This window comes from Xyrauchen texanus, chromosome 32 (genome assembly GCF_025860055.1).
Source record: "Xyrauchen texanus isolate HMW12.3.18 chromosome 32, RBS_HiC_50CHRs, whole genome shotgun sequence".
Taxonomy (NCBI): domain Eukaryota; kingdom Metazoa; phylum Chordata; class Actinopteri; order Cypriniformes; family Catostomidae; genus Xyrauchen; species Xyrauchen texanus.
In genome coordinates, this window is record NC_068307.1 from 9,863,195 (window position 1) to 9,876,853 (window position 13,659).

At 38.8% G+C, this 13,659-nt stretch overlaps 1 protein-coding gene across 2 annotated transcripts in view; it reads right to left on the bottom strand.

Annotated features, from left to right (window-relative positions):
* LOC127625921 (liprin-alpha-4-like) overlaps positions 1-13,659 on the bottom strand; it is a 167,132-nt gene that overhangs the window by 35,475 nt on the left and 117,998 nt on the right. For both annotated transcript variants that reach the window (XM_052101387.1, XM_052101386.1), the window contains exons 6-9: positions 6,116-6,337; positions 4,431-4,577; positions 3,282-3,416; positions 1,829-1,912 (exon numbers count right to left, since the gene is read on the bottom strand). In XM_052101387.1, coding sequence (XP_051957347.1) covers positions 1,829-1,912; positions 3,282-3,416; positions 4,431-4,577; positions 6,116-6,337 — 588 coding nt within the window. The remainder of the gene's footprint in view (positions 1-1,828; positions 1,913-3,281; positions 3,417-4,430; positions 4,578-6,115; positions 6,338-13,659) is intronic.

Here is a 13,659-nt window from a genome sequence, read left to right on the forward strand (position 1 = left end):
GTACGACTTTAATCTCATAATGCTTCGACTTTCTTCTCGTTATTTTTACTTTATTCTCAAAATATTATGATAAATGAAAATTGCAAATTTAAATTGTTAAACGAATTAGATTTTATTGTTAGTGTTCATTTCTGCACACTGAACAACGAGCCGACGAGTTGTAATTCTCACTTTGATCCTCTGCAAATTAAAACGTGTTTGATCCGTTTATTGTGCTCCTGAAGTTTCTGAACCAGTGTCAGTGTTGCACTTAATATAATTATTATTTGACAGGTAGGGTGGTAATCTTTTAAGTCATGGAAGGAAGGATTGTTCTTATTTTTATATTATAATATGGCCTGTGGGCTAAGCCCCAGATGACAGGGGGGCTTTTAACCCAAATACAATCCTCTCAATTATTGGGGAGTTTTTTTTTATTATTTATTTAATCACCTTGAACAAAACTAATAATGACAAAAATATTTATTCTCAAAATGAATGCGATAATTTCAGGGATTTCCATTAGCTACATACATTTGCAACATTTAAAAAGTAATAAAGAGAAGATGAAATTACCTTAAGGTCAAACTTTAGACATTGCAAACAATTATATCAAGGATCAGGAATATTTTGTAGTGTATAGTTTCAAAACAGGTGTTAAAGAAAGTACTGTGGTAGTTTTAGTTGCTGTTTAGTGTTTTGGGAGAAAATAAAATCAAAAGTGCCTTTTATCCCGGGAAGGCCTTCAGCCCTGATTTACTCTATGTACTCTTTGTTTTATTTTTCATGGATGGGACTTTCCATTCACTTCTATTAGTACAGTATTATTATACTGAGCAAATGACATTCTCTCTTCCCTAAACCTAATACTCAAAGAAACCTTTTTGCATTTTTAGACATCTATTATTTATTATGTTTATTATGTTTCTTTCATCATGGGGATTGTTATCTGGTCCCCACAATGTAGGTGATTTCAAGTTGTATTATCTTTCCGGTACATTTGGGCTCAACAATGTAGACAAAACCTGACCCGCAAACACAAACATACATTCTTTTCACACATGCAAGCTTACGTGCTCAAACCACTTTAAATTCATGTCATATTAAAAAACATACTCACATACTGTATACCCACATGCCTCTGTCTCTTTGTAAATATCCCTGACCCCATGCAAATATATGTGAGGCACACGCAAACATATGCATTCGCATGAAATAAATAAATCACTTGTGACTCTTTTTAGTGTTCATTCTTATGTGCACTTAAAAATGAAAAATAAGAAACAAAGCAACCACATACACACACACACACACACACACACACACAAAAACATGTAGTGTTTCCATGTTTTATGGAGACTTTGCATAGACATAATGGTTTTTATACTGTACAAACTTTATATTCTATCCCCTAAACCTAACCCTACCCCTAAACCTAACCCTCACAGAAAACTTTCTGCATTTTTACATTTTCAAAAAACATAATTTAGTATGATTTATAAGCTGTTTTCCTCATGGGAACTGACAAAATGTCCCCACAAGGTCAAATATTTCGGGTTTTACTATCCTTATGGGGACATTTGGTCCCCACAAAGTGATAAATACACGCTCACATACACACACACACACACACACACACACACACACACACACACACACACACACACACACACACACACACACACACACACACACACACACACACACACACACGCTCCCTTGTTTCCTCCTTCCCTCCATCCATAATGCAATCCCATCTTCTCTCTATCTGACATTCACTCACTCCCTATTTCCCTTTGGTGTCTCTTCAAGGCAGTCACCCCTTCAGTACCCCAATCCCAGTCCTCACCCTGCCTAGCTCTTGGTTTTTCTCCTCCAGCTGGGCTTCCAGTTGGCGCAAACGCTCCTCAATGTTGCCATGACGCTCTTCTGCCTGCAGGAGACAAAAATGAGAGGTGAATGAGTTCCACCTGTGCTCCACACCTGTCTTGGGTTCCAGTGACGAGTTACAGGAGTATTTAAGGAGAGGAGACAGCAGCAGATGGAGAGAGATGCACAAAGCCGCGTGTGTGCGTGCGTCGACCATGTTTGTTATGCTGAAAAGTGTGACTTAAGTTGGATTGTTCACCTGGCTCCCGCTTCCTCCTTCCCAACCGAGTAAGAAAGACAAAGATTTGTCACAATGCTATATGTAACTTTTTAGGAATACCATTACACCTACTTATTCTTTTGATTATATAATCAGCCAATTGCGTAGCAGCAGTGCAACGCATAAGATCGTGCATATACAGGTAAGTAGCTTCAGTTAATATTCATATCAACCATCAGAATGAGGAAAAAGATGATCCCAGTGATTTCGATGGTGGCATGATTGTTGTTTCCAGACGGACTGGTTTGAGTATTTCTGTAACTGCTGATCTCCAGGGATTTTCACGCACAACAGTCTCTAGAGTGTACTCAGAATGGTGCCAAAAACTAAAAACATCCATTGAGTGGCAGTTCAGCAGACGGAAACGCCTTGTTGATGAAAGAGGTCAACGGAGAATGGGCAGAATTGAGCTGACAGAAGAGCTACGGTAATTCAGATAACCCCTCTGTACAACTGTAGTGATCAGAATAGCATCTCAGAATGCACAACACGTTGAACCTTGAGGCAAATGAGCTACAAAAGCAATAGACCACGTCAGACACTTTATTAGCACCATAGTGTTCCTAATAAAGTGTTCAGTGAGTGTAGGTGTCTCTGTAACATCTTTAGGCTCCATAAACAGCGATAGGGGAATAGCCTGCACTAAGGTTTCAGTTCCAGTTCCTGCACTAAGGATGACAGTTTCACTGTCATCCAAAATTCCAGCTGATGCTCAAATGGAATGTGACTTTTACCCAGCGAGGATTATCAGAATAGGAAAGAAACGAATGAGAAAGCCAGCAGGAGAGAAATATCTGTTTTATATCTGTGTACAGTGTGATGGTTGATGAAATGGAGTGCTTTATCATTATGAGCAGAGCAGGGTTATTTTGGCCCTTTTCTTGACAAGGATATTAGAGAGAGGACAAAAAGTCAGACTCGAACTCGAATTTCCCACATAGTACCATGACCCAATTTGTCAGTATATGTTGGCTGACCTCTATGCTATGGCTCTGAGCAGTAAAATTATATGGTTTTGGAATGGCATGAGAGTAAGTAAATTGGGTCGTGAACCCAATTTAGGTGAACTATTCGGTCAATGCTCAAACATTTAAAAATAAATTCTAGATAAACTTGATACGACCACCCTGGCCCATCCATATCGGGTACTCACCTTGGTGAGAGCGGCCACTCTCTGGGCCAGTTCAGCCTCCACCTCGGGCAGAGTCTCTGCCTTTCTCATGGTCTGTTGTAGCCGCTGCTCCGCCAACTCCAGCAGTTCCTGGAGGTGTCGTACCTTCTCCTCACTCTGAAAAAACACACACATGCATACTCATGCACATAAACACACAAAAAATAAGACAGAGGGTGTATATTCAATTAGGCACCAAAAAAATGAAGATACATACCCATGTTTAGAAGAATAGATATACAGTATAGAAGAATATACATTGAGATACATGAATATTATGTAACTATTACAGTAAATGCATTCACACACAAAAGGTAAGATATCAAGACTCACACAACGAAGAACTCAAAGCATACACACACAAACGAAAACATACCAAACACATGAAAAGCAAGCACACATACAAAACGTAATAAATAAGTGCACATAACAACAAACCACCAGTGTACACACACAAACGAAAACATACCAAACACATGAAAAGCAAGCACACATACAAAACGTAATAAATAAGTGCACATAACAACAAACCACCAGTGTACACACACAAACGAAAACATACCAAACACATGAAAAGCAAGCACACATACAAAACGTAATAAATAAGTGCACATAACAACAAACCACCAGTGTACAAACACACACAAAAACAAACACAATATACATGTAGAAACTGAACATGATAAATTAACCAATTCAAAAATTGGATTATATGTCTATTGCTGTAATATCAATATAATGTAATACAGTTTAGCATTTACTTCTACATAAACAGTACTCCGGAACTAAAATTCATAAGGCCAGGAGAGCTCTCTCTCTCTTCTCTGGGACCAATGAGTAGGCTATACTGTGTTTCCCAACCTTTTTTATATTATGTACCCCCACAGCCTTATCAGTAAGGCTCAAGTACCCCTTCATCAATGCCAAACCATAAATATGTTCCTTTTAACCACATTTAGCATTTGTATTAGACACTGTGGGTGAAAATCATAACAACCTGATACCCCCACCACCCTGGAACTGTAGCATGGGACATCAACCAGCACTGACCTATAGCATGGATCAACTTCAGTTCAACCATATTCAAATTGAACTTTAAATCATCCCAGGCCTGGTTCAAGGTTTGCGTACCTGTCGGTAAAGTGATTCCTTGGTGGCCAGCTCACTCTCCAACTTGTCGTTCAGGTCGTGGATTGAGGTGGTTTCCCTCTGGGCAGCCAGATAACGTTTTTCTAATGTTGTGATTCGCTCTTCCATGTCTTCCTTCTGTGCCATCGCCTGTCAAACAGGCACATAGTAAGAGAAAACCAAAACCTAAGGGAAATCTGGAAACATTTAAAGGAATATCGGGGTTCAATACAAGTTAAGCTCAATCCACAGCATTTGTGGCATAATGTTGATTACCACAAACATTTATTTTTGTCTCATTGCTCCTTTTAAGCAATAATTTGTGTTACAGTGAGGCACTTGAAGTGAATGGGTGCATTCTATTAAAGTAAAAATACTTTAAAAAGTTAAACATTTTAAAATATAGCCACAAGACTATAATCTAATCTTTTCTCTGTAAAGTAATCTTAATATTTTCAACTTTGTTGCCATAATGCCGTAAACCCTAAAACCACAGTGGAAAAAAATATTATATATATTTTTTTATAATAATACATTTCTTAGCTGAAGTATTAATGTACAAGTGCTTTTACAAAATTATCAGCTTCACATTTCTGCCTTTTAACCAGGCCCGGCTCCACAGTGGCCCACCCAATCATGAATTTGGCCCACCTTGAGAACTACACCTACACCCACCCCTCCAACTGTTCAGCCCACCCGGTGGGTCCTATGGCCCACCTTACATCTTAGAGCTTGAGCCAGGCCTGCTTTAAACCTTCCAAAAATTGGCCCCATTCACTTCCATTGTAATTGTCTCAATGAAACCTCCATTTTTGCGTTTAAAGAAAAGGAGGAAGGACTCTAATACATTTTTGTAGTATTCAACATTATACCACAAATGTCGATTTAGCTGAAATTTGTATTGAACCCAGAACATTCCTTTAATAGACTAAAACACACTTAAAAACATAGGTGTTGTGGAAAAGTGAAAAAAGACACAGCTCAAAGTATTCAAAAAACAAAAATGATGCTTTAGTTTAACATAACCACAAAACTAATTCACCTATGTTGAGAGGCAAAAGGAGAGGTTTAGCCAAATCTCCAAACTGCACTTTCACCATAGAATGAAAGTGGGCAGTGAACTATAACGTCAGAGGTCAAAAAATGGCACAAAAACTTAAAACATTCAAATATCATAAATGTTGCCCATACAACTTGTACGCTACACTAAAAGTCTCAAATCGCAATAAAACTTCTACATATTGTAAATTGGCGAGGCACAATTGTGCAAGACACACATGAACTAATGGTGTTTGTGGTCATAGATTTCAAACCAGGTTTGACATGTCTAGATATGCCAAGTTTTAATACGTATGCTTTCATTGATGAAAAAGAAAAGCAAAAACATTCCGCAAAACATCTCCGGTATTTCACAGAAGTCATCCAGGTTTGAAAAGTAAATGGTGACAGAAATCACTTTTGGGTTGACTATAACTTTAAATATGCTGAAAGACACACAACTTAACATTAGTCCTTGTCAAAGAATCAGTCACCTTCACATTATTTGTAACCTTGTGCCTCTCAGGCAGAACAAAGCAGAGTTGAGAAGCTCAAGGTCTTCATTGTCTGACACCTTATCTTTCCTCAAGAAAAGTCCTTATTAGTGTGTCCCCATTCTGTCCCCTGCCTCTCTCCCCAATCATTCTAACCTCGCGGATGTCCCTCTGGTGTTTAGTGCTCAGCTCCTCGCTCTTCAGCAGGTCTTTGCGAGCAGTGGCCAGTTCTGTCTCGAGCTCACCCATCCGACTGGTCAGGCCGCTGAGCCGGTCTCTGTTTTGGGCCAGCTCCTTATTAGCCTTATCCAGCAGTTCTTGCAGCTCCAGACATCTGCTGTTATCATCGTGGGCGTCAATGGAGCCATTGGGAAGCCTCTGTCACAAACACAAATAAACAAATGTTAGTTTTGTTATGGAATAAGGATGGCATTGAGGTTATTTTGTCCACTGAAGCACATGACATATGTCAGATGTCTTTGGTCATTGTTTCAGCATGAGCAAATTGTGCCAAGTTGAAAATAGTTTACCTATGACTTTGAATCTGTTCAAATATGTCTTTTAAATAAAATTCAGTTCCACTTCCATCAAATGAATACTGAATGAATACCTTATTGATACACAATTTAAGCATCTGTTGGTGTTGGCGGTATGGTTCTGCTCTGGGCAAATACCACATAGCCATGCATGGATGGAGCAGGGCGTGCAGCAAATAACCCCCCACCCAGGGATAACAGAACAGAACCAGCAGAATTTACAATATTGAAAAAAATTTTTTACATTCTGACATATTAGATTAAATGAACATCTAATAGAACTTCAAATACTGTATATCAAGTTGATAAATCGAGAACAAGGCGCAATAACAAATTGAAGACAGGAATAACAACTACCAATTAATTGTAGTCTTAGAGCACAAAGACAGATGTAAAGGAAAACTAAAAGGCAAAGCTGCCATGCAAGATGTGGAGCTAGGGATGGAGAAGGGTTAAGTGCAGCTTGCCTCTGTGCAATGGAAAGACAGCTAAAGAAATGAATAAATGGAGGACTTAAATAGAACCGCTTTGATGAGCATCTGAATTGTATTGGTAGACGTCATGATCAGCTGAGCGTCAGCTGATTGCAAGCTGACTAACAAGACCTGCCTAAACTAATGTTATGCTTGATTTAACAGTCTGCTATTCATGAGCAATAACAGAGCAATTTCAATTGAGTTTTCTGAATAAAGCTCAGTCTATAATTAGCCTCATTTACATAGAGAGGAGTGTTTGCACAGACATTTTTGCTGCCTATGTTATGTTGACATATTATAATTAACAATATCAAATATGTATATTTGTGAGGTGCCCATTTTCTAGAATATTTACGGTAAATTTCTATATTCCTGATTTGCAGAAGAGTTAAGAGTGCGAAAAACTGCCAAGAATATAACAAATGAATTAAACAACAAAGACTATTTGAGTATAGCTGATGTTACATGAGAGCAGTGGTCAGTGTGTGCACAGCCGCGTACTCGCGTGCTTGCTCGAGTCACTTATCATAGCAAATCTGTGTCAAGCCCGTTTGAATTGCTCACCATATATGCATGATCATCACGATCACAGTGTGAACAGAAAAATTATAGTTTATCCTGCAATAATGGCATTGATACCATCAGGAGTGGTGGTGGTGGTGGTGGTAGTGGTCTAATGCACATAACTGGTAAACTGATAATCAGAAGGTTGGTGGTTCGATCCCCACAGCCACCACCATTGTGTCCTTGAGCAAGACACTTAATCTAGGTTGCTCTTGGGGGATTGTCCCTGTAATAAGTGCACTGTAAGTTGCTTTGGATAAAAGCGTCTGCCAAATGCATAAATGGAAATGCAAATGAACTGCATTCCTTCACAGCAAAACAATACAGAAGGTGAACAAATCCTTATGATTTGTCACTGGAGCTATTTTTGAGTAAGTACAGGAAATATATCTCTTGTTTTTTAACATATCTAAGGTTTGTGTGACGCTGAACACTCTTTGTCTATTCGTTGACAGTGTCTTTGACAGTTCTTACAATCATAGTAACTACAATATTACGATAGTAAAAGCATGGTTCAGTTTTGTAAGAACTGATCATGTCTGTTTTCTATACAGCAATGAATGTAGTAGAAAGTGGCTCTTTGAAAAATGAAAACCAAACCATGAGAAATTTGAAATGTTACACCCACAATTTATATTTTATACTTTAAAAATGAACACTCACTATACATTTTTACAAATAAATTAATAACTTATATATAATATACTAATATTAATAGTTCAGCCCTCTATGTTAAGGGGTCCTGCTTTTCAGTCCCAGAGCTTTCCAAAGTTGAGTAGCCCTCACCTATAATATGCCTGTAGAAGACTTGGAATATGACGTATGAGTTACATTGACTACTTTTATGATACTTTTTTAAACTTTAAAGTGAGCCACTATCAACTTCCATTTTATTAAAAAGACTTTAAAAATTGTAATTTCATTTTATGCATAGCAAAAAAAATCTAATGGTTTTGGAGCCTCATGAGGGTGAGTAAATTCTGACAGAATTGTTTCCTATTTCTTTAATTGAAATACTCCAGACGCTATTTCAGCACTGTTTGTGCCTGCTTAAACTGGATTGATGGCAGACATGTGTTTTTTATTCTAACATGCAACATGCAAAAGCGGTGCAACTGTGTCAAAAGTGTAAACAAACAAGTAAAGGATTGTTTATCGGTACCCTTTCCACTTTATGTCCAATATCCAAATAAGTTTCAGCGTGGATACATGCTGAGTCAGAGGCTGTGGAAAATGGTCTGCAAACTAAGCAACTTCACCACAATTATGGCCTCAGGAGTTCAGAGGTTCTCTGGCATGCATCACTCTGTGACCGTGCAATTTCATCCATCTACTTTAAACACCCAAGCAGATTAAAACCTTCACATAAGCTATTTTGTCAGCCCAGAAACTCAGGGATCTTTTGTATTATTGGGAACAACATGATGTGTGAAATGTTTTACCCACAAAACTAATTGCTTTCTTAACTTCAAAACAGAAACGTCCCAACACCCGCCTGACGCGAACCTCCTGGTTAATGAGGAAAGCCATCATGCAACGGGTCGGCCGCAGCCCAGAGCAACAATGACAGCACTTCCGCTCGCTGAAACTGCGCAACACGATATTCGGAAGCAGTGTCTGCAGAGGCCCTTTTCAGAATGATCTCCCGAATGGGAATTCCGAAATAATTCTTCACTAATCAAGGCACTAATTTTATGTCACGTACACTACAGGAACTGTACGATTTATTGGGTATTTAATTGATTAGCACCAGCGTTTATCACCCACAAACAGACGGGTTGGTGGAACGATTTAATAAAACCCTGAAAAAATGATTTGTATGTTTGTGCTCAAGGACACTAGAAATTGGGATAAGTGGCTCGAATCCCTGCTATTCGCAATCTGAGAGGTCCCCCAATCCTCCACAGGGTTTCCCCATTTGAGTTGCTGTATGGTCATCGGCCGAATGGCATGCTCAACGTCATGTGGGAAGCTTTGGAGGAGGGACCTTCAAACAGTAAAAATTTGTATTCAGTACGTTCTTGACCTTAGAGCAAAACTTTGGGTAAATTAACACAGGAGAATTTGCTCAAAGCTCAAGAACGCCAAAGCTAGCTGTATAGGGGAGCTAGGCTATAGGAATTTGCACCGGGAGACAGAGTGCTCCCAACCTCCTAGCTCCAAATTACTCGCCAAGTGACAAGGGCCTTTTGAGGTCACATGATGAGTGGGGTATTTCGATTATGTGGTAAAACGAACAGAGGGAGGTGACGCACATCAAATATACCATCTTAACCTCATAAAATTATGGAGGGAGGTAGTCCCTGTGACATTGGTGATGTTGGTTCCAGAGAGGGCGGAACTAGGACCGGAGGTGAACTTGAAAGACAATCATCTCACCCCGGTCGCTTGTAGGGACCGCCTCTCACCATCTCAACTCACAGACATTGCTAAATTGCAGAAAGAATTTGCAGACATCTTCTCACCTCTACCTGGTTGTACAAACCTCATACAGCCCAACATTGAGATTAACTACTAAGTAGTGGTACGTACTCATCCCTACCGACTTCCTGAGAATAAGAAAAAAGTAGTACGAGAAGCATTGGATGCAATAATTGAGATGGGATTAATAAAATAATCCCACAGTGACTGGTCTAGCTCAGTAGTTCTGGTTCCTAAGAGCGACAGGTCGGTCCGGTTCTGTGTTTTAAACTTTTAAGTGAAACTTTTTAGGCACAGCTCGTTTCTATTTGACACTGGATTTAAAAAAGGGCTATTGGCAAATCCCCTTAACCCTAAAATCCCGTGAGAAATTGGCCTTCTCCAACCATTTGGCTTACAAAAATTCATCCGATGACTCCTTCCGTTTGGGGCTCCGGCTACGTTCCAGCAGCTCATGGACCAAGTCCGCACGATGCTTATGCCTATTTAGACGATATCATTATTTACAGAAATGATTGACAGCGCCACCTTTTACATTTGAGGTCTGTCCTGAGGTCATTGTGGCATGCGGGGCTCATGGCAAACACGAAGAAGTGCGCAATTGGCCGGGTCGAGAAACGGTATCTGGGCTTCCACTTGGGCCACGGGCAGGAGCGTCCCCAAATTGATAAAACTGCAGTGATTGCAGCCTCCCCAAGACCTAAGATCAAAAAGGAGGTAAGACAGTTTCTGGGGCTGGCAGGCTACTATCATAGGTTTGTACCTAATTATTCGGCAGTCACCAGCTCTCAGACTGATCTTACTAAAAAGGCAGCATTCCATTTTACAGACAGATGCTTCAGACGGGGTTGGGGTCAGTGCTCTCGCAAGTGGTGCATGGGGAGGAATGGCCAGTGCTGTACATTAGTCAGAAGCACTCTTTGAGAGAGACTAAGTACAGCACCGTGGAGAAGGAATGCTTGGCCATCAAGTGGGCCGTCCTCAATTTCCGTTACTACCTGTTGGGGTGGGGTTTCAACCTCTGTTCATATCACACCCCGCTCCAGTGACTCCACTGCATTAGGTGGATTGGTTCTGGATTTGTTCCCAAAGGAATTTATAAAATTTGTCATTAAAGAGTTCTAAGACATGAACCAAATCAACAAGCTCTAAGGTGAATCACAACATTTCAAACACTGATTTGAATGAAAATAATATTTGAAAATTGGACAAAAAAAAGGTACAAGACTGTGTACTTATGTTTTTAATGAGGGAAAGAACAGCAACCCATGAAGCATTGCAAATTATCTAATAAAATTAAAAATCAAACTAGGAAACTATAAAAATATATATTAAGTTTATTGCAAAATACTTAGATATTTAGAAATAGTTTAGGAAGACAGACCGATTACGTCATTCACAGTGCGCTAAGGAAGAGGGCAGTTTCTGCTGTGTTCTTATGGCACACTTTGCCACGATTATCTGATTAGTGGATTTTCCCCACAAGATCATGGATAGTGTAGCTGTTCTGATGGAATTCCGCTATTGAACATGATAAAAAACAATTATGTTGAAATAACGCAGACCGATGGTGTCAGCAGAACCCTACCCCATTAATTAACCTTGTAGCTCATATTAGGTCTGTTATTGTTAATAATTATCTCCCCTATGGAAAAAGATGTATTGGATTTTATCTTTCGGAACCCAACCGTGGTGCTCTATAAAAAAAATTACTTCTTCTCCCTTGAAGAAGACCATATATATTTAATATAAAACTTTTCCAAGACGTAAGACTTTTCTAGGCCTGGAAATCACATATTCTAAATTCCCAAATAAATCCATGTATACCATGACAGTATGAAACCTGCTTATATTTGATATTTATTTGTGTACCCTTACAACATTTTTGGTGTTAATCTGAAAATGAGTGTATTTGCATGTGTGTGTGTGTGTGTGTGTATGAGTGTTTGTGGATGTCAGAAATGATAATTGGCTGATATTGTGATGTGCTTCTCAGATTTAAACTGAATTACATGCTGTTAATTAAATGATTCTTCAGAGGGAGTTTCAGATTCAGAAACTCAGCAGGAAGGCTGCCAGAACCACATTATAGTGATCACGAGGAAGTAACCCCATGTAACTCTACCCTTCCTAGCAACCGGGCCAATTTGGTTGCTTAAGAGACCTGGCTGAAGTCACTTAGCACGCCCTGGATTCGAACTCGCGACTCCAGAGGTGGTAGTCAGCGTCTTTACTCGCTGAGCTACGCAGGCCCCCTATAGTGTTCTTTTTAACAAGATGCAAGGCAGTGATGCAACAATATAATTTACTTGTTAAGAGAGCCCACATGAGAAAAGATGTTTCAGTTTTCAAGACATTTGATGAAAATAAAATGCACGTTCCGCACTGCTAGTCTGTTTGTAAACAAAATACTGTTGCTCGACTGTTTCGACATTCTTTCTAGCTTAAAGACAAATATGAAGAAGAACTTTGCTATGAGTATGTCAGAGCACTAACAGTTCAATTCGGCCAATGTCCGATAGCTCAAAAAAATTATTAATTATATGCTGATACAGATGCACTGCTTTATGGGTCTAAAATTGAAGGTTTAGATATAAATTATTCACATAAGGCTAGTATTTAAATAAAAAAATACAAGCAATGGTAGCACGACTATAAGACAATAAAACTTGTATATGTAATTTTTGACAAAAAGAACAGGAATTAATAAAAGAATATAAAAAAGTTATATAGAGTAGCCAGAACAATTAATAATATTTTTTTTTTTTTTGCAGAACCCTCTAAATGATGCCTCTTGGAGTCTGCTGATTGGCCCTTGATGGCTTCTGAGCGAATGATCTTTGCTTTAAGTATTTGATGGGCTGTGATTCACAGGGAATATCCACCATATTTCTGCCCTCCAGGGAGGCCAGCTCTCCTGAGAGACACACTGTCTGGACCACGTCTGCCTTGTCTGAGAATCTACATGCACTTCTATGCAGTCTGTCTGTCTGCTCTCGTTCTCTATACATAATTTACTGTTATCATTAAACATGCAATTAAAAGTCTAATATACAATTTACACAAATTTAAGGCAGTCATCAGATTTTAGGTGTCTTCCTGCAATGACCACTGCAGAAAATTACTCCAGGCCTCTGATTTTCATCACTTTCCTCTAAAGATGTAATATTGCAAGATCAACCTTTCAGGGGCTAATGACTCTCATGAGAAATCCCAGCCAGCCAACCATTAGTTATATATGTTTTATTGATTAAAAAAAAAAAAAACAATAATCAAACTAAAAAAAGCTATTGAGTGAAGGGTAAAGTGAAAAAAAAAAAAGAAGAGGTAGTCTATAAAGTTCACAAAATCAAAATATCAACTAAAACTTTGCAGCTCCAAAAAACACATAAAAGGCAGCATAAAAGTACTTCTTGAGTCAAATCAAATCACTTAATTGTCACACTATATACACAAGCGCAACAGTGGGTGAAAATCTTAGGTGCAGTTCCAAGAAGCAAAGCAGTCATGAGAGTGTCGAGACATGTACCAATCTACAATAAACATCAGATTTACACAACACAATTTACAAAACAAATATACACACTTACTCACAACACAATAAAAAAATATTAATATACAATACACAGTATACAATAAAAATTATATATATAAATGTGCAGTAAGGTTGTATAGTGTTGTATTGACATTCAGGCAGTCGGTT